At 41.4% G+C, this 26,457-nt stretch overlaps 1 protein-coding gene across 3 annotated transcripts in view; it reads left to right on the top strand.

Annotated features, from left to right (window-relative positions):
* Nucleotides 1-26,457, top strand: part of LOC129821059 (zinc finger protein 385B-like) — a 230,930-nt gene that overhangs the window by 164,598 nt on the left and 39,875 nt on the right. For all 3 annotated transcript variants that reach the window (XM_055878304.1, XM_055878307.1, XM_055878306.1), the window contains exons 3-4: nucleotides 12,543-12,688; nucleotides 21,202-21,312. In XM_055878304.1, the coding sequence (XP_055734279.1) occupies nucleotides 12,543-12,688; nucleotides 21,202-21,312 (257 nt within the window). The remainder of the gene's footprint in view (nucleotides 1-12,542; nucleotides 12,689-21,201; nucleotides 21,313-26,457) is intronic.

Genomic DNA, 26,457 nt, shown 5'->3' with positions numbered 1-26,457 from the left:
TAATTTGTGGTCTGTATATTTTATAATGTAATTTAGGATACCATCAACCCCACAGGCCTTTTTGGGTTGGAGGGTTTGTATTTTGTCCTGTAGTTCATTCAATCAATCAAATGTATTTATTAAGCCCTTCTTACATCAGCTGATGTCACAAAGTGCTATACAGAAACCCAACCTAAAACCCCAAAACAGCAAGCAATGCAGGTGTAGAAGCACGGTGGCTAGGAAAAACTCCCTAGAAAGTCCAGAACCTAGGAAGAAACCTAGAGAGGAACCAGGCTATGAGGGGTGGCCAGTCCTCCTCTGGCTGTGCCGGGTGGAGATTATAACAGAACATGGCCAAGATGTTCAAATGTTCATAGATGACCAGCAGGGTCAAATAATAATAATCACAGTGGTTGTCGAGGCTGCAACAGGTCAGCACCTCAGGAGTAAATGTCAGTTGGCTTTTCATAGCCGATCATTCAGAGTATCTCTACCGCTCCTGCTGTCTCTAGAGAGTTGAAAACAGCAGGTCTGGGACAGGTAGCACGTCCGGTGAACAGGTCAGGTTCTATAGCCGCAGGCAGAAGAGTTGAAATTGGAGCAGCAGCAGGGCCAGGTGGACTGGGGACAGCAAGGAGTCATCAGGCCAGGTAGTTCATTCAATGTAATTGGAGAATCCAGTGGGTTCTTGTAGTCTTTAATAGTTGATTCTAACGTTTGTATTTGATCATGTATATGTTTTTTCTGTTTGTTCTTTGTTCTATGTTATAGAGCCAAAAATATTGTAGGAGTTGGTTATCCATACATCTCCGTTTTGGATAGATAACTCTTCGTGTTGTTGTTTGTTTAGAGTATTCCATGTTTCCCAGAAGTGGTTAGATTCTATGGATTCTTCCTTTACATTGAGCTGATTTCTGACGTGCTGTTCCTTCTATTTCTGTAGTATATTTCTGTATTGTTTTAGTGGTTCACCGTAGTGAAGGCGTAGGCTCATGTTTTCTGGGTCTCTATGTTTTTGGTTGGATAGGTTTCTCAATTTCTATCTTAGGTTTTTGCATTCTTCATCAAACCATTTGTCAATTTTTTTGTTTATTTAGGTTGTATGCTTTACATTTTTAGATTTGATAGGGAAGCTGAAAGGTCAAATGTACTGTTTAGATGTTCTACTGCTAAGTTTACACCTTCACTATTACAGTGAAACATTTTGTCCAGGAAATTGTCTAGAAGGGATTGAATTTGTTGTTGCCTAATAGTTTTTTTGGTAGATATCCACACAACTTTCCTTCCATCTATAGCATTTCTTAATATTATTCAATTCCTTTGACTTTGATGCCTCATGATTGAGCATAGCTCTGTTCAAGTAGAGTGTGATTTTGCTGTGATCTGTTAGGGGTGTCAGTGGACTGACTGTGAACGTCAGTGATAAAGTAGTATATAGTACTACTGCCAAGAAATAAGCTATAGGTGTACCTACCATAGGAGTCCCCTCAAAGCCTACCATTGACTATGTACATACCCAGTATCCGACTGAGCTACAGGAGTTGTGACCCATTTGTGTTGGTTATGTTGTCGTAGCTGTGTCAAGGGGGGCATATCGGGAAGGGAATGCTGTCACCTCCAGGTAGGTGTTTGTCCCCCTGTGTGCTGAGGGTGTCAGGTTCTTGTCCAGTTCTGGCATTTATGTCGCCACAGACTAGTACATGTCCCAGGGCCTGGAAATTGTTGAGCTCCCCCTCTAGCGGGGAGAAGCTGTCATTATTAAAGTATGGGGATTCTAATAGGGGGATATAGGTAGCACACATGAAGACATTTTTCTCTGTTGAGATCATTTCCTTATTATTTCTAGCCAGATGTAAAATGGTCCTTTTTTGTCAAATTTAAGAGAGTTGGTTAGGTGTGCTCTATACCAAATTAGCAGTTGTGCTGGTTTGTTTTGTGGGATTGTTCTGTCTGGATTGTGTGTACTAGCTCTCTGAACTCCATCATGTCTCTCTCCAGCTCTGTGAATGTATCTCCCTCAATGATGGAGGAACAGTGCAGTTGTGGACCTAGGTGTGTTCAGTGCTGGGGGGGGGGGGGGGGGGTGACTATCCTTGTCTGCAGAACAGTTTGAAGAGGTGTGATCAGACTCACTCAGGATGGGGGAGTCATCACAGAGAGAGAGCTTTTCCTGCTGTGCTCTCTCTTTGTGTCACGCCCTGACCATAGTTTGCTTTGTATGTTTCTTTGTTTTGTTTGGTCAGTGTGTGATGTGAGTGGGCATTCTGTTGTATGTCTAGTTTGTCTCTTTCTATGTGTTTGGCCTGATATGGTTCTCAATCAGAGGCAGGTGTCAGTCGTTGTCTCTGATTGGGAGCCATATTTAGGTAGCCTGTTTTGTCATTGTGGGTTGTGGGTGATTGTTCCTGTGTTTGTGTTTTTCACCATACGGGACTGTTTCGTTTTTGTTCAGTGTTCATTTTCTTTATTAAAATATGAATACTCACCACGCTGCATTTTGATCCTCCAATCCTTCCTACTACTCCTCCTCAGAAGAGGAGGAAGACGAGCATTACACTTTGATCCCGTAAAAGTCCTGCTGGAACTGCGTGAGGATGCTCTGCACCATTACTGTCCCAGACTTGTACACGTTTGTCACGCCCTGGCCTTAGTATTCTTTGTTTTCTTTATTATTTTAGTTAGGTCAGGGTGTGACATGGGGAATGTTTATGTTTTGTTGGTTTTGGGTGTTTCTATGGTAAAGGGGTTATGGGGTGTAGTATATGGGTTTGTGTTGAGTTCAGATGTCTAGCGTTGTCTATGTATGTTTAGTTATCTAGGAGAGTCTATGGTTACCTGAATGAGTTCCCAATTAGAGACAGCTGATTTCGGTTGTCTCTGATTGGGAGCCTTATTTAGGGTAGCCATAGGCTCTCATTGGTTGTGAGTAATTGTCTATGTCAGAACGTTTGTAGCCAGTGTGTGTAAGTGCACAACGTTATTTAGCTTCACGGTCGTTTGTTGTTTTGTTCGTTTTGTTAAAGTGTTTCGTGTCGTGTTTATTTTCGTCATCTTTAAAAATAAAAGAAGATGGCTTACTTTCCAAAAGCTGCGTTTTGGTCCATCAATCCGCCACACGATCGTGACAACGTTGACAGAGTTTGTTTCAATTTCCTCAATGTCTAGTATTCTGAGTTTCCACCCTGGGCCAATACCCTCTCTCTTGATATAGGGGTAATGTGCTCTTATAGCACTGTGCCATGTAAGGGGATACCCTGTGTGGAAAATGAAGTTGCTTACGTTCCCCTCTTTGTAGCATTCAGCAAATAGTGTCTCTGGACTGTCCTTGAGGATATTGTTTTTGTACTTATTTCATGCAGTGTTATTTTTAATATATATATATATATATATAGTAGTTTATTGTAATGACAGGGATAAGGGATAAGCCACGGGGGCTTCAAAGGCCTCTGCATTTGGGTGGGGGATGCTGTGAAACTCTCCTGCCATTGTTAGGCTCAAGAATTTGCACACCTCTCACTTCACACTTCAGTGCTAATTGAAGTTGCAGCATGTCAGTTCTGTCCTAGCAGCTTGGTAGGTCAGAATATAAGTAGCCTTATTTATTAAGATTTATATAACAAAATTACCTAGAGATTGTCTTTTACTTTTTAGCTCCAGAAGTAGGTTCAGACTGAACAATACTCAATACTCAGTGTTGTGTTGGACGGTATTTCCAGGTTCCGCTGTGTTTGGTTTGTTAGATGTTTTTTCTTGATAGTCCCTGGGTAGTAATAGTCCATCCAAGTAATTTTATCCAAAATCCAGGTTTTAGGTATGGAATTTTGATTTGTATTGAAGGTTGTGATGTTGAGTTTAGTATGCTGAATAAGTCCTTGCCAAAGAATTCACGTTTATATACATTTATGAAACTGTAATTCTATCTTTTTGCAGAAGAACTCAGGAGCCCATGAGCTCACTACCTCTCTCTCTCTGCGTCTCTCTCTCTCTCTCTCTCTCTCTCTCTCTCTCTCTCTCTCTCTCTCTCTCTCTCTCTCTCTGCGTCTCTCTCTCTCTCTCTCTCTCTCTCTCTCATTCTCTCTCTTTCCAACTTTCTCTCTCTTTCCAACTTTCTCTCTCTCTCTCTCTCTCTTTCTATCTTTCTCTCTCTCTGGCTCTCCCTTTCTCTGACTAGACTATTTGAGTCTGGCTGTTTGAGAAAGCAGCATCAGACTTAAAGATTAAATGAGCCATTAAGGATCTCTGCAGTGGACCTCTGAAGTCTTTCCATAAGGCATCATAACACTAACAGCAGGAGGGGGATCCTCATAACTTATTTTTTACATAAGCATATTAGTACTGCAGTGGGCTAAATCAGGGTCACACAGAGTGTTTCTTAGTAGACTTAAATAAATCTATTTTGAAACAAAAGTATACACCACACACATGGTTATGGGCTTACATATCAGATATAGAGTTGAAATGTATTCAATTCTGAGTTGACATCCCAATATTACACTTTTAATGCATCACAGATAACTGAAATATAACAAAACTGTTTATCATAGAAACACCGTTTTAAAAAACAATCATGTTTATTAATTATGAAATTATGAAAATGTTTACATTCCACCCATGAGAACATAGTGTTCTCTGAAAATACAGGCTGTGAGCAAAATGGAACTCCATTTCTTATATAGTGCCCTACTTTTAACCTGAGGGCTTTGGTCAAAAGTAATGCACCAAATAGGGAATAGGATGCCATTTGATATGGAACCACAGTCAAGGTAAAATATACACGGGTAGGCTGGATGTTGATCAAACAGACTTACCTGTGTTGGAGAGGGAGCAAAGTTTGAAGTTTTGAACGCTCTCGATTTCAGACTGAACACCTCAATGGAAGTAGCATTTCATGGCGCTGCACTCTAGTGAGATTTTTTCACGAGAATCTAATGTGTTTTTCACAGCATCTGACAGCATTCAGACAAGCGTCTGCTCAGTGTTCTAAGTCAGTACAGTCATCGATGCCAAGCATACAGTACCAGTCAAAAGTTTGGACACACCTACTCATTCAAGGGTCTTTCTTTATTTTTACTATTTTCTACATTGTAGAATAATAGTGAAGACATCAAAACTATGAAATAACACATATGGAATCATGTGGTAGCCCAAAAAATGTGGTCTAATGTGTTATATTCTCCTACATTAATTTCACATTTCCACCAACTTCAAAGTGTTTCCTTTCAAATGATATCAAGAATATGCATATCCTTCCTTCAGGTTCTGAGCTACAGGCAGTTAGATTTGGGTATGTCATTTTAGGCGAAAATTGAAAAAAACAGTCCGATCCTTTTAAACAAATAAACAAATGTATTTTAAATTTGAGATTCTTCAAAGTAGCCAACCATTGCCTTGATGACAGCTTTGCACACGCTTGGAATTCTCTCAACCAGCTTCATTCATTTAACAGGTGTACCTTGTTAAAAGTTAATTTGTGGAATTTCGTTGTGCAATCAGTTGTGTTGTGACAAGGTAGGGGTGGTGTACAGAAGATATCCCTATTTGGTAAAATACCAAGTCCATATTATGGCAAGAACAGCTCAAATAAGCAAAGAGAAACGACAGCTATCACTTTAAGACATGAAGGTCAGTCAATGTCGAAAATTTCAAGAACTTTCAAAATTTCTTCAAATGCAGTCGCAAAAACCATCAAGCGCTATGATGAAACTGGCTCTCATGAGGACTGACAAAGGAAAGGAAGACCCAGGGTTACCTCTGCTGCACAGGATAAGTTCATTAGAATTAACTGCACCTCAGATTTCAGCCCTAATAAATGCTTCACAGAGTTCAAGTAACAGACACATCTCAATATCAACTGTTCAGATGAGACTGCGTGAATCAGGCCTTCATGGTCGAATTGCTGCAAAGAAACCACTACTAAAGGACACCAATAATAAGAAGAAACTTGCTTGGGCCAAGACTCTAGACTGGTGGAAATCTGTCTTTTGGTCTGGTGAGTCCAAATTTGAGATTTGGGGTTCCGACCGCCGTGTCTTTGTGAGACGCAGAGTAGGTAAACGGATGATCTCCGCATGTGTGGTTCCCACCGTGAAGCACGGAGGAGGAGGAGTGATGGTATGGGGGTGATTTGCTGGTGACACTGTCAGTGATTTATTTATAATTCAAGGCACACTTAACCAGCATGGCTACCACAGCATTCTGCAGTGATACGCCGTCCCATATAGTTTGCGCATAGTGGGACTAACATTTGTTTTTCAACAGGACAATGACCCCACACACCTCCAGGCTGTGTAAGCACTTTTTGACCAAGAAGGAGAGTGATGGAGTGTTGCATCAGATGACCTAGCCTCCACAATCACTCAACCTCAACCCAATTGAGATGGTTTGGGATGAGTTGGACCGCATTGTGAAGGAAAAGCAGCCAACAAGTGCTCAGCATATGTGGGAACTCCTTCAAAACTGTTGGAAAAGCATTCCAGGTGAAGCTGGTTGAGAGAATGCCAAGAGTGTGCAAAGTTGTCATCAAGGCAAAGGGTGGCTACTTTGAAGTATCTCAAATATAAAATATATTTTGATTTGTTTCACACTTTTTTGTTTACTACATGATTCCATATGTGTTATTTCATAGTTTTGATGTCTTCACTATTATTCTACAATGTATAAAATAGTAAAAAGTAAAGAAAAACCCTTGAATGAGTAGGTGTGCCCAAACTTTTGACTGATACTGTATATATTGACCACTGGCTCTCATTGGTTTTCACCACTGGTTGCTCGGTAATTATTTTGGTTGTTGGCTATTTGTGTCAGTCTCTTATCATTGTTTTTCATTGGAGAAAAGGCTGCTGATTTACCCCCAGAAATTAAGCTTGTGTTTCAAAGTAAATATCAACAACTAAGAATACTAACAACTGTTTGAAATTCTCCACTTATGAGCTCGCTGGTATTTAATAACCATTGGCAGTACAGTTTCCCAGGTAACAGGGCTGTATTCATTCTGTATTCTGAATATTGATGAGTTATTTTGAAGGGACGTGAGTTCTACAGCAATAGTCAATATTTATCTTGTCTCGAGTACATCTCTTTCAAATGACATTCTATTGAATAGAACTACAGAACCAGGGAAATTGGACAACCATGCAAACATATTTACGGTACATATGATTTGGATACGTTGGATTTATGTAATACAACAACTCAAAATATGTGTCACTCTTCAGAGCAGGAATCACGTACAAGTATTCAACATGGGTTGATCGAAAGAAAGATAATTATTTTAAAGGACCACACAGACAGGACATGCTCTCAACACATTACTACACTAGACACACATCTTCACTCTCTCACTACCACAGACATAAACAACCATGTTGACACTGTTACAGATACAGTACATCAGTTCTTACATCTAGTTTTAATGACTAGCCCTGGCCTGAGGCAGAAGGGGAGTGTTGCAGTGTGTGAATGAAGGGCAGGAAGGCAGGTAGGAGGCAGGCAGGCAGGCAGGCAGGCAGGCAGGCAGGCAGGCAGGCAGGCAGGCAGGCAGGCAGGCAGGCAGAGACTGAATTGGACTGGCCTCCAGACTCAAGCTTCTACTACCTTCTCTGTCGGCAAGATGGCGCCGACAGATAGGGTGGCCTCGCTTCTAGTCCTTAGGAATCTATGCAGTATTTCATTTTTTTCATGTATTATTTCTTACATTGTCAGTCAAGAAAATCTTAAGTGTTATTACATACAATCGGAAAGAACTATTGGATATCAGATCGAAGCCAACTTACCAGCACTACGACCAGGAATACGACTTTCCCAAAGCTGATCCTTTGTTCGAACCACCCAAGGCATTCGAACTGATTCCAGAGGCTGACCTAAAACAACGTCGCCGCAGAAGAGGTAGATGGAGCGGTCTTCTGGTCAGACTTCGGAGGCGTGCACACCACCCACCGTTTCAGATTATATTACTCGCTAATGTCCAGTCTCTAGATAACAAGGTAGCCGAAATTAGGGCAAGGGTTGCTTTTCTGAGAGACATCCGGGATTGTAACATTCTGTTTCGCAGAAACATGGCTCTCTGGGGACATGCTGTCGGACTCGGTACAGCCACCGGGATTCTTTGTGCAAAGGTTGGGGGTGTATGGTTGGGTTGGGTGTGTATGTTTCGTGATTAACGAATCATGGTGTAATTTTAACAACTTACAGGAACTCAAGTCCTTCGGTTCACCTGACCTAGAATTCCTCACAATCAAATGCCGACCGTATTATTGTAACGGCTGTCTAATTCCTCCTCCTCGGATGAGGAGAAGGAGTAAGGGTCGGACCAAAACGCAGCGTTGTTTGATGCCATAATGAATATTTATTAAAGACAAGACGAACACGAAAAACACTTGGAAAATTACAAAACAACAAAACGACGTAGACAGACCTGAACTTGAGAACTTACATAGACACGAAGAACGCACGAACAGGTAAGACTAGCCAAACAAACGAACAAACGAAACAGTCCCGTGTGGTGCAACAGACACAGACACAGGAACAATCACCCACAAACAAACAGTGTGAACAACCTACCTTAATATGGTTCTCAATCAGAGAGTAGTAGGGAAGGGAATCCGGACTGAGACTTGAGGGAAAAGAGATTAGGAACCGGGTAAGCAGGTCTGGAGCGGAATCCAATGAAGCAGTAGAGCGGGGATCCAGGGCAGCGAAGCTGTACTGAGGAGACGGGCGACTGGAGACAGGTACCAGAGAGCAGACGGGACTGTAGCAGAGAGAAAAAGCAGCGTGCGGCTAGGGAAAAAAGGCACAACAGGATAACAAAATCTATGCAGCAACAAACAGCTAGAAATGCAGACTGACTGAGTAGAGGCTACGATCTGGCAGCATGGAAGTGACAGAGCTGAGTATTTGTAGGGTTCTTGATTATGGAACAGGTTGCAGCTGGTGGGAATCTGCTCTGCCTCCAGCACACCTCTCTCCACTCACACAAACATGCACAGAGAGAGAGAGAGAGAGAGAGCACTGGGGTGTTGTGGCAGGTTAGGGAGGTCCATGGTGAGAAGTAGAGGACGTGACAGGAGCAGATGTAACACGCGATGGATTCAAGGCCCTCCTCTGCCCTCCGTTCGGCAAATCTGACCACAATTCCATTTTGTTTCTCCCCTCCTATAGGCAGAAACTCAAACAGGATGTTTCCGTGACAAGGACCATTCATCGCTGGTCTGACCAATCGGAATCCACGCTTCAAGATTATTTTGATCACGCGTATTTTTGTGTGTAGATTGATGAAGGGGAAAATACAATTTAATCAATTTTAGAATAAGGCTGTAACGTAACAAAATGTGGAAAAAGTCAAGTGGTCTGAATACATTCCGAAAGCACTGTATATCTATTACATTGTGTTTTCAGATCTATAAAATGTTCATAACGACATAATTGTGTTTGTTCTCATAAGAAAGAATCAACAAGTGTTATTGGAACAGTGCCATGTTCTTTTGTTGCTTTGTTGTTGCTGGTACGGCTTTGTAAACGTTAGCTCCAAAAACATCACTGCTATGAACTGGGGTGCCTGTTTCAAAGGTCTTGCATGTGTTTCTCATCATAGTCTTTATTATAGGTTAACAAAATAACCATGTTTGAGTAAGCAGCACAGATAAAAAATCAGTTTTCGCTTCCAAAGATACACATTTTCATTGTGCTAAGTCATTTAGATGGGTATCAGACTGATGCAATAAATAATAATAAATAGTAATAAAACAAACCCATGAATTTTAACACTGAAAGTCAACCGTGTTTATATAGTTTCTTCCTGGGAAAGGGGATTTCATCCTTTACTGTTTCATGGCATCAGACATAGTATTCTACCCAATCTTTTTTATGTTTTGTGGTGTTGGATTCAAGTGAAGTCAACTAGAGAATGTGTGGTCATCAGTGATTTAAGGACATAACAAGTGTGTGTGCCATAGCGTAGAAGGCCGTATTGAAGAGGTTTCATTTTGACAATGAGAAGCCTTTGGCAGGAAGTTGGACACGCCGTTTGAGATGATTTACTTTTACATCACATGACCAAAGCATGAGTTACTGATTGTGTGATGCTAATGTTTATTGGTTTCTTGGTCTTGGGATGATATGATCACACATGATATTATACGTTTTTTCTTTCATAATGTTGGGGGTCGGTTGCCAATGTAAAATGTCTGTTCTCGTGCTCATGCAGTTATAATGAATTGACAGCCGACACATTGACAGCAGACACATAAAAACTCAATTCAAACTAAATCGAAATACAAACTAAATTCCAAACAATTGAATTATTGTAAACACTGGAAATATCTACACAAGAGGTTCTAACCATCTGTCTTCTATGACAACATGATCACAAGACAGGTTATCTTTTCCAGTATAGATTGCAGTATTACATTACATCTCTATATACTGTACAGTATAAAGTCAAGACCCTCAGTAGATCTTTATCTCCATGTTAAACATTGGTTTCATCACAGTGATCTCCTCCATAGCTTTATTAAATCACAATGTCTCTTGATGGATGATCTAATTTCTATGAAATTAGCTGGAAGAGTTTCCCTGCTGTGTCAGCTACTAACACAGATGCCATAGATAGAAATGTTATACTCTCTTGGCGTTGTACACTGTATGATTAAGTATTTTTTATATTGAACCTTTATTTAACTAGGCAAGTCAGTTAAGAACAAATTCTTATTTACAATGACGCCCCACCCCAGCCAAACGAAGCTGGGCCAATTGTGCGCCGCCCTATGGAACTTCCAATCACGGTTGGATGTGATACAGCCTGCATTTGAACCAGGGACTGTAGTGACACCTCTTGCACTGAGATGCAGTGCCTTAGACCACTGTGCCACTCGGGAGCATGAAGGGAGATTTGAAGCAATAGCTTTATTTTGTTCTTCATTTTGAAAAATATTGTTGCTTTTGAATATCTGAAAATAATATTAGCACCTATTTGTCTGTGTGTCTGTCTGTGTGTGTGCATGAGCGCTTTTGTGTGCGTGTGTGCGTGCTTGCGTGTGTGTATCAGCACTCAGATGTCTGCTTGTGGGTTTCCGAGAATTAAATATTGTTACTCATCCTCTCGCCTGCTATTAAATCTCTCCTGAGATGAGCTCCTGTACACATACACACAAACACACACACACCAACAAACATGCATAATATGCAGTGAAGACGGAGAGAAGAGCACTTTGAATTCTGTGTGGATTATCTACTGTAGTTAAGATCATTCTTTATTTTGATCTGGGATCCATAAACTTTCTTTGGCCATTAAGCTTTTATATAGTATAATATATACAGTATGAAAGTCTGAAGTAAACCAGAAAAAACATTTATTTCACTTTGACATATATAAAGTAGATATATGCAGATTTAACTATGTTACCAATGAACTGCCTTGCATCAGGTATGATCTGTTTATGGTCTGGACAGTATTACAGATGAGGGTATCAGTGTGTATATAATACTATTATTATAAGTGGCAGACAGAAAGTCGTAATGATAAAAGCTTATATTCCCCTTTACGGGAGAATAATCTAGGTTATTATAGGTTCTATTCTATGTTCATTGTGAGGTTAACTTTGAGTTCTGTGGGGAGCAGGATATAACTAGCCTGCTGTGTGATTTATCAGGTAAGCAGCAGAGTTTAGTTGGGAATGATGTTGTAAATTCTGAATAAACCCCCTGCAGGTTTACATCTGCAGCATCCTCTCTCACAGAGCCCAGGATAATGCAGGCAGGCATTAGGCAGTTCACAGAGCCGTGCTCTCAGCCCCAACCTCTTTCCCCAGCCAGCCCCATCCCAAGCAAGCCCCAGCTCGAGCTCGCTGCTCTAGCCCTATTCCCATTCCCATCCTATGCCCCAGATCATCTCCCCAGTCCCAGACTCATAATTATTCTCCTAGATCCATCCCTTTACCCCAACATACTACCCCATTCCTCCAGCCTACCTGCCAGGCTGACTCACATCACACCATACCTTGTCCATACACATGCACACCAACTTCAAATAGGTGCTCATATTCTTGTCACATTCACACCACTTCTTAGCCTAGCCTATGAGACAGTGGAGATGTTTGTTCTGCTTCATTTAAGAGATGATGAGTTATTTTCCACTATTCTCTGCCACAGCGCTCCCCACAGCCACAGTGTGTGCTGCTCTTTTTCTCTGCATGTTAGCTTCTTATGTATGCTATGTATAGAAACCGTACATCCCACCACCCTCAAATGTGTTAATGTTTCTCTCTCTGTTTTTCCCTTTACCCACACTCTCTTTCTCTCTCCCTCTCTCTTTCCATTTCTCTGTCCCTCTCTCTCTCCTCTCTCTCTCCACATTTCTCTACATCTATCTCCCTATTCATATCTCTGTCTCCATCTCTCTCTCCATTTCTCTCTCTCCATCTCCCTCTTTCTCTCCCTCTCTTTTCTTTTCTCTGTCCCTCTCTCTCTCCATGTTTCTCTCCATCTATATCCCTATTCATCTCTCTGTCTCATCTCTCTCCATTTCCCTCTTTCTTTCTCTCGCTATCTCTCCATCTCCACAGGAAGTTCATGCCATAGCAACACGCTGCCTGCGCTGGTGCGGACTCCGTCTCTGATGATGCAGTCCACTCTGGATATGAAACCCTTTATGCCCTTCCACCAAGTGGACACGTCCTCTGCTGTGGGACTCTTCCCTAATTTTAACACGGTAAGAAAACGCTGCTTTCATCTCTTGTAAGTAATGCTTGCCCGAGCCAGAATGTCCCATAGGACAGGAGACCATCTCCTGTTTCTGTAGTGTGAGGCAGATTGATGCACCCCCTGGATGCTAGTCCTTTCATCTTGTGTACTTGTAGTTTATTGATCTTAGATTTCAGTGTTCTTGTTTGAATGCTAAGAATCTTAATGGCAAATGCACAACAGAAGTGTGAGTGAGACAGAATGAGAGAGAGAAAGAAGGAAAGAGAGAGAGAGAGAGCGAGAGAGAGAGAGAGAGAGAGAGAGAGAGAGAGAGAGAGAGAGAGAGAGAGAGAGAGAGAAAGCACTGCAGTCCACCGTCAAGGCATCGATTTCACTCCTCCAAAAATTAAAGGTGGAACAAAAATTGATTCTTTCTTTTATCTTGTCAAAAATACATCTCACTTTGACAGTTGATGTGGCAGGTGGAAATATGACATATCCTGAAAAATCGACTGAGAGTTAGAGGAAAAAAAGGTGCTATTTAGAACCTAAAAGGGTTCTTCAGCTGAACCCTTTCCCCAGAGGGTTCTACATGGAACCAAAAAGAGTTCTACCAGAAATCAAAAAGGGTTCTCCTATGGGGACAGCCAAAGAACCCTTTTTTAACCCGATTTACATTCTATTTATATGTCTTCTCCAACCTGCAGAGTCAGACAGAACACTGTTCTGATGAGAGGGGCTGAGAGGCAGGCAAGAGGACTCACCAGCTAATGCCTGTGTTCCCAGACCTGCCATGGACCGATGTGACAACACTCTTTAGCAAAGTTACTGAGATCTTCGCCTGTGGTCACGGCAAACTGTCAGGAACACTCTGCCTCACAGCGCTGGTCTCCAGCTCAGACCTGGATTTGAACACTACTCGAAATCATTTAAAATACTGTATCTGTGCTTGATTGAGGTTGGCTGATTCCATAGAACCAACAGAAACATATGAAACGTCCCAACCCTGTCCACCAGACAAGGCTAGAGTAAACATACAATAGTATTTGAAAGATTTCGAATAGTATTTGAACCCAGGTCTTGCTCCAGTTTATCTCAGCACAGTCCAGTGTGCTTCCACTAGCTGAGACAGACCCATCTAAACCTGACATAATGGCTCTACTGCTGTCGTTGACTATTAAGCGGTAGTGCACTGAGTTGATGAGTTCATGTTGGTGGGAGTGATGTTGATTATACAGTGTGACTATAATGATGACACCAACATGAAATATTTTCCACAAGTTAATCCAGGGACATTTATTTTACAAGACATTTTGAATAAAAAACGAATTTCAGAATATAACACTGATGGTGTCCCAAATGGCATCTTGTTCCCTATAAAGTGCACTACATTTTAACCAGGGCCCACAATGCTCTGGTCAAAAGAAGTGCACTATATAGGCAATGTCATGCCATTTAGGACGCTACCCTCTTTCATCCTCCTGTTTGCCATTAGCTTTACTGTAGCCAAGTTCTGTTCCCTTTTACAGACAGCTATTCAGCCCAAGCTATTTACAGTACACGTGCTGTTGGCGGTAGCCTATTCTGTGTAAACAAAAGTGATTTGACAAGCATGAGCTCTCAGGGTAGATGAAAAAAGGTTTTCAACATTTCCCAGTGTAATGAATAATATACGATACAAAGTGACAGAACAGAACAGAACAGAAGGATTTAGAATGCGTTTTGTTTATTGAGTGTTCTGCTGAGGTTTTGCCTGGTTGGAAACAATGGGAAGACACTAGAAAACCACAGTGATAACAAAACAACATTATGCTCCAAAGCCTGACTATGACATTAAAATTTAGCTATAGTCTCACTGTGGATCTTTTCCGTATTCTGCCTTTGGCACCATCTTTTCCGTATTCTGCCTCTGATTACTACAACCGAGGTTCCCTCTTGAAAGGGCTACAGTAATTGCCTGGTCCCAGATCTGTTTGTGCTGTCTTGCCAACTCCTATGGTCATTGACACACCAAACACAATGACATAGGCATTGGTGAGACAGTACAAACAGATCTGGGACCAGGCTACTACAGCACAGAATCTAACGGCTTTTCCTGTCCAGGCATTCACCCTCTAAGGTTTTATCCCAAATGGCACCCAATTCCCCATGTAGTGCACTACTTTTGACCAAAGCCCTATGGGTTCTGGTCAAAAGTAGTGCACTGTCAAGGGAATAGGGTGCCATTTGTGAAGCAGAATCATGTTTATTTTGGTCTTGTCACCAAGCGGGTGTCTATTTATAATTAGTGTCTGTGCCCATCAACTCAGCGTGAAGAACAGTGAGGCTCCACACAAAAATACACGCAGACACGAACCCACGCACGTGCGAACACACACATCAAATGTGCTCTATAACCCAATCCAGACAGGCTGTTATTAGCACCATTGGGATAAACAGGTTCAATTCTAATTCTGTAACATTGTTTAAATACAGGAACTGTATCAAGTGCTGCATGCATTAGACTGATCCCAGATTTGTTTGTACTATCTTGCCAACTCCTTAAACATGGCAATGACCATAAGGAGTTGACAAGACAGCTGTAGCATACAGACCTCTTACAGGACATTCCAAGCCATTCCAAGTCATAATGGTAATGTAAGGAATGGAGGTTAACAGTGGTGGACAGATCTCTCTCAATGATTCCAAAAAATAAAACATTTAGAATAAAATAAATGTTCTGCCAGCAGCCTTTAGGGTTCAGTTGTTAAAAGATATGTATTTTCATATCGTAACCCTTTTATTGAGAAGGAGTATGGTGTTGGAACATATCCAGGCTGATTTCTTCATTGTTGCAGGATCACTGTTCTGTTCTGTAGTAACTCTACTACTGTGTGTTCTGAATCAATAAACCTGTTGAGAACAAACCGCTCTGCAGGTGTCCGAAACTCAGTGTATTCAGGAATACAAAACCTACAGAGGGTGAATTGATGTCTTTGTTTACCTCTGCAGCTGCTTTCATTATATAATCCATGAAACACAATATTTAGGCTACTGAAAGAGCAAGCGGAAAAAGTATCTGCACATTTCATCAGATGCAATTTCTTTGTTTTAATTTGCTAAGCTTTCAGTCTGTGATTACCTTCATCAGAGAAGGTGCACTTGGTAAGAGACATGTCAACCACAATGAATTAGTGCATTTTCTTTCCCACACTAAGTCTGATCCTCAGTCTTAGTTAGGCCTGTGACACTGGCACACTGAGTGCCTTATCGACATGCTGAATTGATGATTATTTATGATAGCATACTGTATCTATTCTACACTATAGTATGTTTTACCTGCTCTATTTAATGAACCTGTATAGTGATAGAGTGAGAGGGGTTGCGTGCTGTAGGAAGATGCAGTGTTTTTATTGCCTGTGCTACAGATGGCTATATTGGTCCGCTTTTTTGTTTGTTTATTAATTGTAAAGAATTATTCAGATTTCTCCCGCAGCTATGGTTGTGAGGTTTATTTGTTAACTATTTGTTTACCAGAAGTGATTTCCTATTATTTGCGTTGATGTGGTGAACAAGGGATGACAACATGGTGTAATTGAAATTCCTTGGACAGTGACAGCCATTCTGAACAGCCTGGCTCTGGCCATGCCTGCCTGCCCTTACCCTGCAGCTCTCTCTGCCTGCTTGTCACTGGAATGTAATTATCAGTCACTGAATGATAGATAAAGTCACTTTTCTAGGGTTGTGTTCTTGTAGTGTGGTATGGTGTTGTGGTGTGAGTAGAGCAGTGGCGGTCATCAAATTTGTCAGACCGTTATTGTCATGCAAATTACTGCCGGTCTCATTGTAATTGCCCGTTAATTAACACAAACATGTTTAGCATCTCCAGGCCTCCACGCATACAAGCCGCAGATGTGTGCCTTTGGAACATCTACAGTACATTTTAAAAAGTAGAATACATCCATACACCATCACAATAAATCCATCATTTATTTTAGGCATGTCTAAAGAAACATTATGATATGAAGAAAATGTATTTCAGATTAACCCAATATGAGTCGGTCTACTGAATGTTATCTGGCTATATGCCATGCTGTACATTAAAACAATTAAACCAGGCAAGTCAGTTAAGAACAAATTCTTATTTACAATGTAGTCCTACACCGGCCAAACCCGGATGACGCTGGGCCAATTGAGCGCCGCCCTATGGGACTCCCAATCATGGCCCGTGGATTCAAACCAGGGTGTCTGTAGTGACGCTTCTAGCACTAAGACGAGGTGCCTTAGTGCTAGCCACTTGGGAGCAGCGGTCTGTAGGCTAGTTCATTTAGCAGACAGGATTTGCTTATAAGTCTGTGCCATTATTTTATATTATAATTATATGGTTTTAAGAATGATATAATTGAACTTAGCTGAATAAAATACAAGTAATATTTTTCTGGGGCGAATGCGCATATGAAGTGGCTGTGTTGAGCGTAAAAGTGATAATTTGAAACATGTCCTATACACTAGATTTAGAGTTATATGACTCATTTAGTTGTGAATTATCCAAAATCAAAAAATATATGATGTGACTATAGGCTATTGACTATTTGAAAAAGTTACTCAAAAGATCTTGCGCTCTGTTCCTTGCCTCAAGCTGCACACCCTGTTCTCTCATGAAGTGATCATATTTCCACCAATCAGAGTATTCTCAATTTAATCTTGTCTTTACTAATATGTAAAATTTGTTTTCGATTTAGAATGGTCATTATCAAATGGGTAGGAACAGGGGCGAGGGAAAAAGACATGTCATCCTTATCCACTCGTATAGCTAATGCAGGCCACTTTCCCGCAGTTTAAATCATGCCTGTTAGGCTACTCCGGTTTTATACCTGAGCAGCTGAGCAATAAATATAGTAAGAGCTGGGATCCTCCTCTTTTTAGTGGCAACCATCAAAACTCTACTTTCACACAGGATTGCATATAGAAATGTCTGGGCTTATAACAACACTTATTTTACTTCACGCATCAACCACTTTTTGAGGAGCATGCAGCCTCTCGCTGTGCGACAGGTGATATTCCACCAAACTCTGTATGGCTCTCCAACCCTGTTCCTGCAGCTATCCAGTGCTTACTTTGGGAAACCAAGTGAAATCTGTTTGGGAACATCAATACAAAAAAAATCACAACCAAACATATTTTATTAAACTGGCCCCTATCTTTGCGAACTCGAGAAAGGAATGAATGAGAGAGAGGAGATTGCACTCACAGAGGTGAAGCTGTAGGTAAAGGTAATGTGTCAGCCTATTAATTATGAAAATATAAAAATGCCCTATTACTTGGCTATTCAAAATCAAATACAAATTCACTATAATTGTAGGCTAAATCCGTAAGGCGACCTGCACAATCAATGAACCAACAGCATCGCCTAGGCCTATACGTTCTCTCCCAGACTCATGGATAGAAAGCATAGCATAAGGTAACCAGTCCCAGTCCATGCAGTATGCATAATAATACAGTCCACACTCAAAGGCTTCTGCATTGCTTGCTGTTTGGGGTTTTAGGCTGGGTTTCTATACAGCACTTTGTGACACTGGCTGATGTAAAAAGTGCTTCATAAATACATTTTATTGATTGATTGTTTGATTGAAAGGCGATTACTAGAATTTGTTTAATTTTGGAGTATCGGCTAGACCAATTATGTACCAAAGACATCTCAAATCATTTTAAAAAAATGTTTTTTTTCTGACATATGCAGTAGGCTATTGGGCTATGTATTGTATAATGGCACAATCATTATTATTATACTTTAAAAAAAAATTTAATCGGGCTTGGGCTCATATAGGCATATGCGAATGCATAAAAAATGGACAGCTGGAAGGTATACAAGCAGGCATGCAAACAGCAGGCAAACAATTAGCTTTGATCTACTCAGAAGAATCAAAAGCAGGTGTATTTATGACCCTGGAGAGAGAACAGGGTTCATATAGCTCAGACCCCACATGCAACACTCTCTCTCTCTCTCTCTCTCTCTCTCTCTCTCTCTCTCTCTCTCTCTCCAAACTGGAAATCCTTCATGAACTCCAGGAACTTCTTTAGGTACTTTGTGTTTCTTCCACTATATAATGGATTTAGCCCCTGCCTGGCTCATGTCTTTTCATGTCTCTAATTGGATAGAATAACTAATGGCATAGATAGAATGGTAGAATAACTGACTCTCTGGCCAAGAACGACTTGCATCTTGACAGATTTTTGTATCCGTTCTCTCTTCTGCGTAATCCAGATCTCATAATATTCTATGTGAGCTAGCAAGAGGTAGGAGAGAGCATCAAATACAGTGCATTTGGAAAGTATTCAGACCCCTTGACTTTTTCCACAAATAGTTTTTTCCCCCTCATCAAGCTACACACAATACCCGATAATGACGAAGCAAAAACAGGTTTTTAGAAATGTTTGCATATTTGCACATCATGTTGAAGTCCGGACTCTGGCTGGGCCACTCAAGGACATTCAGATTTGTCCCTAAGCCACTCTTGCATTGTCTTGACTGTGTGCTTAGGGATGTTGTCCTGTTGAAGGTGAACCTTCGCCCCAGTCTGAAGTCCTGAGCATCCACACAGCTTGATGCTGCCACCACCATGCTTCACCGTAGGGATGGTGCCAGGTTTCCTCCAGATGTGACGCTTGGCATTCAGGCCAAAGAGTACAATCTTGGTTTCATCAGACCAGCGAATCTTGTTTCTCATGGTATGAGAGTCCTTTAGATGCCTTTTGGCAAACTCCAAGCGGACTGTCATGTGCCTTTTACTGAGGACTGGCTTCCATCTGGCCACTCTACCATAAAGGCCTGATTGGTGGAGTGCTGCAGAGATGGTTGTACTTCTGGAAGTTTCTCCCATCTCCACAGAGGAACTCTAGAGCCCTGCCAGAGTGACCATCAGGTTCTTGGTCAAATAAAATAAAATGTTATTGGTCACATACACATTGTTAGCAGATGTTATTGCGAGTGTAGCGAAATGCTTGTGCTTCTAGTTCTGACAGTGCAGCAATATCTAACATGTAATCGAACAATTCCACAATAACTACCTAATACACAGAAATCTAAGTAAACGAATGGAATAAGAATATATACATACGTATATGGATGAGCAATGACAGAGCGGCATAGGCAAGATGCAATAGATGGTATAAAATACAGTATATACTGTACAAATGAGATGAGTAATGCAAGATATGTAAAAAAATTTAAAGTGGCATTATTAAAGTGACTAGTGATCCATTTATTAAAGTGGCCAATGACTTCAAGTCTGTATGTAGGCCTCTCTATGTTAGTGATGGCTGTTTAACAGTCTGATGGCCTTGAGATAGAAGCTGTTTTTCTGTTTCTCGGTCCCAGCTTTGATGCACCTGTACTGACCTCGCCTTCTGGATGGTAGTGGGGTGAAAAGGCAGTGGCTTGGGTGGTTGTTGTTCTTGATGATTTTCTTGGCTTTCCTGTGACATCAGGTACTGTAGGTGTCCTGCCGTACCAGGCGGTGATACAGCCCTACAGTATGCTCTCAATTGTGCACCTGTAAATGTTTGTGAGGGTTTTAGGTGAAAAGACAAATGTATTCAGCCTCCTGAGGTTGAATAGGCGCTGTTGCACCGTCTTCACCACACTGTCTGTGTGGGAGGACCATTTCAGTCCTCCCTGACCATGGCCCTTCTCCCACGATTGCTCAGTCTGGTCGGGCGGCCAGCTCTAGGAAGAGTCTTGGTGTTTCCAAACTTCTTCCATTTAAGAATGATGGAGGCCACTGTGTTCTTGGGGACCTTCAATGCAGCAGAAATTTGTTAGTACCCTTCCCCAGATCTGTGCCTCGACACAATCCTGTCTCGGAGCTCCTTCGACCTCATGGTTGGGTTTTTGCTCTGACATGCACTGTCAACTGTGGGACCTTATATAGACAGGTGTGTGCCTTTCCAAATCATGTCCAACCAATTGAATTTACCACAGGTGGACTCCAATAAAGTTGTCGAAACATCTCAAGGATGATCAATGGAAACAAGATGCACCTGAGGTCAATTTCTAGTCTCATAGCAAAGGTTCTGAATAGTTATATAAAAAAGGTATTTCTGTTGTTTTTTTTAATACATTTGCTAAAAAAAAATACGAATATTTGTTGTTATTATGGGGTATTGTGTGTAGATTGCTGAGGAGTTGTTTTTATTTAAACAATTTTAGAATAAGGCTGTAATGAACAAAATGTGGAAAAAGTCAAGGGGTCTGAATACTTTTCGAAGGCACTGGTTGTCTTTAACACCTTTCTCTGTAGATGAGCGTCACTGGGTAGTGAACACTACCAGGCTACCATCTGTCCTCCTTCAAGGTGTTCACTCTCCACTGATCTTGAGGTGCTGCTAGTCTGTGGAAACCAGCTAATGTGTTAGTTAGATGGAAGAGAGCTATCTATATCTCTCTATCTTTCCCGTCTCTCACTCTCTTCGCCCCCTCTCTCTCTCTCTCTCTCGCTCTCACTATCTCTCCAGTGTCGGTTCGACACTTAACAGTTGCACTCCTGTCTTCTTGTCTTCCAGATGGATCCCGTGCAGAAAGCTGTAATAAACCACACATTTGGGGTCCCCATCCCTCTGAAGAAAAAACAAGTGATTTCCTGTAACATCTGTCAACTACGCTTCAACTCAGACGTAAGTACAGAACAAGACACCCTCTGGAAGAGAGACAGTGTGATAACGTGTGAATATGTACAGTACGTCATTGTTTATTTTGTATGTTTTTCTTGTAGAAAAATGTTGGACTAATACATTCAGGAGAAAGTTCAGATAAAATTTGTAGTAAAAAGCATTCAGATGAAATATTACATTAAAACAGGATCATCCCCATGAAAGAGACTTCTTACTTAAAGGGATAGTTCATCCAAATTACAAAATGACACATTGGTTTCCTTACCATGTAAGCAGTCTATGGTATGACAGCAATCCATTATTTGGTTTAGTTTCCCTGGCAAATCCCATTCAAGTCATGGTACCAGTATTAGCATTTTTTGCGCATCATGTCCACATCATCTGAAAGTATCTAAAATGAATTGTGAAGCTCAACAAATATAAGTTACTTTGTTGAGCTTCACAATTCATTTGAGATACTTTCGGATGATTTGAACATGATGCGCAAAAAGTGGTAATATCAGTACCATAACTTGAATGGGATTTGTTCCACAAATGCTAAAACATTAGAATGGATTGCTGTCATACGTTGACCATAGACTGCTTACAGGGTAAGGAAACCAATGTGTTATTTTGTCATTTGGGTGAACTATCCCTTTAAACATAAGTGAAGGCATATCTTCAGCCTAATTAAGTCAGACATACTGCATATAAATATCTGAGATTTTGAATAATAAAGAAGTAAAAAATAATAATGTACTGTATGTAATGTACTGTATATCATTTGGGTCAAGCTAAGAGGACATATTTGTTTACAAGCTGTTGAATGCCCATTATTTGTTTCAATGGCTGCTGTAGTATAATAGTTGTGCCTCCAATCTTCTTACAAGTCTGTATTCCCCTTCCAATCAATCAATGGCCAATCGTGAAAGGGGTTCGAACACAGCTGATGACGCACAAAATGGTTTGAAGTTGTTTTGTAGTAAAGACCAGACTACTACTGGAAAGGTGGATATTTTTTGACAAGGTAGACCACAGTATGGGCTATTATAGAGAGACTGTTGTAATCTATAATAGCCCATACTCTGTTGTGCCTGACAGTACAGATGGGTAGTTTAAGTTTAGACACAACCGAATCAGTAGAGGCTGGTGACTTGAAAAATTGAGGAGGATGGGAGACCAACTTTATAGGCGTGTAACGCACAGAGATGACAAAGTGTGTTTCAACACTCGTCAAAGACTAATTATTTTAACCTAAAACATTTAATAAATACATTTATGGTACAATATTATGGGGAATGGGAATGAGAGGGCTACTTACACTGTGTGGGAAAGGGATCACAGCAGTGATTGAATGAGGTAATGAGGCATGAGTTGAGATGTTCAGAGGCTTGACCAGTGCAGGACAGGATTTGACTGGGAAGACAAAAAACAATAACACAACACACTACGCAGTTAGACAAAAGAGCTAAGAATGAGTTAGTCCAAGCAAGGAGTAAAATCATTGATGTGTAATAATGTGATTGTGTATGTGATTGACTCTACATACAGGAATGAGAGAAAATGTATAGGGGTACTCACAGTGCTTGGAGGGGAAACATTCAATGTGCCAGCGGGCACATGAGACGTGGCTTCAGTTCATGTCAGGAGAGTTGACAAAGGTCGTGGAGTGGAGTAGTCATCCCCTCTTAATCAGGGAAGAGGAGGGGACTTAGCGGTAAATACAAATAGCAGATACATTCCATTACAGCTGCTCCATCGTAGGTTTGGACAACAAGTTTCTCTATGAAGTTAAACTCAGACATCTCAAAATTCATAAAGTCAACCACAGACTGCGCATCTCGCCCACTTGAAACATCAAAGTAGCCCAAGAAATGTTCCTGAATAAAGCCCTGATCATCCACATACCTGACGATAACTGACAACTGCAAGCAGACTGGTGGCACCATAGGTCCAAGAGCGGTGGGGCAATTTTTACCCCCTGGGGCCTGGAGTTTTTCCTTATATGTTAACCTAACAAGGAAAACTCTGGACCCTATAAGGTTTGCCAGTGATTAATCAGTTGTTAAAAGGTTTAATGGAACCAGTTTTTCCTAATCAGGTCACATGGATTTTTTAAACTCCTGATAAAAACTCCTGGCCCTGGGGGGGTGAAAACCCTGTCAAACTGCAGCTACCTTATATTTGTTCATATACATTATATTTAGACTAGATTAGGAGGGGATTTCCTCTACCCAGACACATAGACAACAACTGATAGACAATATAACTCACAGGGCTGAGCTTGCTTTATGCTTGTTTGCATCATGCAGGCTTATGCAACTGTAGTGCTTACAAAACATTTACTCACATCAGTCATCACTATTATGTTGATTGATTGATTGATTCATTCCAGTTAATCATTATGGATTAAAAACGTATAGGCAGCCTAGCCAGCCCAATTTTGAAACTACATTTGATCACATTTTAAACTACATTTGATCACATTTTCTCCTGACACACAAATGGACTACAAATACATAACGTTACCAATTAGTTTACCCAGACCAGATGGACAGGGTGCATAGGCTGTATGCAGCTGCTCTTATTAGTAGCCTACAGTTGATCAGACTGAAAAATAGTCTCATTTTCATCCCATACAGCATGTCAGATTTCTAATGTTTAGGTGGAGCCTAGGCTGCTGCAACATTTATATCCTGAGTTTTTGCTTGTGTCTCTCCGGAGTGATTATGTGTTATCATCTTTGCTAAATAAATAAATATATAAAAAAGGAAAGTGGAAAGCCTAACAGGCTGACTACACCGCTCGCGTTGCATGCTAAAAATACATATAGAAATCTATATTATTCAATTGTTACACCCACACTGCTCGCGCGTCCCAACGAGCGTCTGCGTTGCAAAGGGCTAAAATAGAAGTCATTTCTATTTGTGACGCAGATCGCGCTGCAAGTCCTGCCTCTCCCATCTCATTGGTTTATAGAAGCAGATACCCAGAAGCAGATGCCAATCACCTCATTGGTTATACCAACGTGGGTGACTGAAAGAGGAACGAGGTCAGTGGCGATAATGCACCTAATTTATGAAAGTTGCCAATCGCAATATAAAGTCAAGAGAAGAAAAGGCCTGGATGGAGGAGAGATCAAATCAAATGTATTTATATAGCCCTTCTTACATCAGCTGATATCTCAAAGTGCTGTACAGAAACCCAGCCTAAAACCCCAAACAGCAAGCAATGCAGGTGTAGAAGCACGGTGGCTAGGAAAAACTCCCTAGAAAGGCCAAAACCTAGGAAGAAACCTAGAGAGGAACCAGGTTCTGAGGGGTGGCCAGTCCTCTTCTGGCCGTGCCGGGTGGAGATTATAACAGAACATGGCCAAGATGTTCAAATGTTCATAGATGACCAGCATGGTCAAATAATAATAATCACAGTAGTTGTCGAGGGTGCAACAAGTCAGCACCTCAGGAGTAAATGTCAGTTGGCTTTTCATAGCTGATCATTAAGAGTATCTCTACCGCTCCTGCTGTCTCTAGAGAGTTGAAAACAGCAGGTCTGGTGGGACAGGTAGCACGTCCGGTGAACAGGTCAGGGTTCTATAGCCGCAGGCAGAACAGTTGAAACTGGAACAGCAGCACGGCTAGGTGGAATGGGGACAGCAAGGAGTCATCAGGCCAGGTAGTCCTGAGGCATGTTCCTAGGGCTCTGGTCCTCCAAGAGAGAGAAAGAAAGAGAGAATTAGAGAGAGCATACTTAAATTCACACAGGACACCGGATAAGACAGGAGAAGTACTCCAGATATAACAGACTGACCCTAGCCCCCCGACACAAACTACTGCAGCATAAATACTGGAGGCTGAGACAGGAGGGGTCAGGAGACACTGTGGCCCCATCCGAAGATACTAGGGCCAAACAGGCAGGATATAACCCCACCCACTGTGCCAAAGCACAGCCCCCACACCACTAGAGTGATATCTTCAACAACCAACTTACCATCCTAAGACAAGGCCGAGTATAGCCCACAAAGATCTCCGCAACGGCACAACCCAAGGGGTTGCACCCCTCCTAGGGACGGCATGGAAGAGCACCAATAAGCCAGTGACTCAGCCCCTGTAAGAGGGTAAGAGGCAGAGAATCTCAGTGGAGAGAGGGGACCCGGCCAGGCAGAGACAGCAAGGCTAGTTCGTTGCTCCAGAGCCTTTCCGTTCACCTTCACACTCCTGGGCCAGACTACACTCAATCATATGACCTACTGAAGAGATGAGTCTTCAGTAAAGACTTAAAGGTTGAGACTGAGTCTGCGTCTCTCATATGGATAGGCAGACCATTCCATAAAAATGTAGCTCAATAGGAGAAAGCCCTGCCTCCAGCTGTTTGCTTAGAAATTCTAGGAACAATTAGGAGGCCTGTGTCTTGTGACCGTAGCGTACGTGTAGGTATGTACGGCAGGACCAAATCGGAAAGATAGGTAGGAGCAAGCCCATGTAATGCTTTGTAGGTTAGCAGTAAAACCTTGAAATCAGCCCTTGCCTTAACAGGAAGCCAGTGTAGAGAGGCTAGCACTGGAGTAATATGATCAAATATTTTGGTTCTAGTCATGATTCTAGCAGCCGTATTTAGCACTCACTGAAGTTTATTTAGTGCTTTATCCGGGTAGCCGGAAAGTTGAGCATTGGATTAATTCTTCAGAATAATTTTTGGACAGAAACTTTCAGATTTTTGCAATGTTACGTAGATGGAAAAAAGCTGTCCTTGAAACAGTCTTGATATGTTCGTCAAAAGAGAGATCAGGGTCCAGAGTAACGCCAAGGTCCTTCACAGTTTTATTTGAGACGACTGTACAACCATCAAGATTAATTGTCCGATTCAACAGAAGATCTCTTTGTTTCTTGGGACCTAGAACAAGCATCTCTGTTTTGTCCGAGTTTAAAAGTAGAACGTTTGCAGCCATCCACTTCCTTATGTCTGAAACACAGGCTTCTAGCGAGGGCAGTTTTGAGGCTTCACCATGTTTCATTGAAATGTACAGCTTTGTGTCATCTTTGTGTCATAGCAGTAAAAGTTCACATTATGTTTTCGAATGACATCCCCAAGAGGTAAAATATATAGTGAAAACAATACTGGTCCTAAAACGGAACCTTAAGGAACACGTAAATTTACAGCTCAAAAGACGAA

Source organism: Salvelinus fontinalis, chromosome 23 (genome assembly GCF_029448725.1).
Source record: "Salvelinus fontinalis isolate EN_2023a chromosome 23, ASM2944872v1, whole genome shotgun sequence".
In the NCBI taxonomy this organism is placed as follows: Eukaryota; Metazoa; Chordata; class Actinopteri; order Salmoniformes; family Salmonidae; genus Salvelinus; species Salvelinus fontinalis.
Note: the sequence above shows the minus strand (reverse complement) of the source record. Positions and strands in the feature narration are given on the sequence as shown.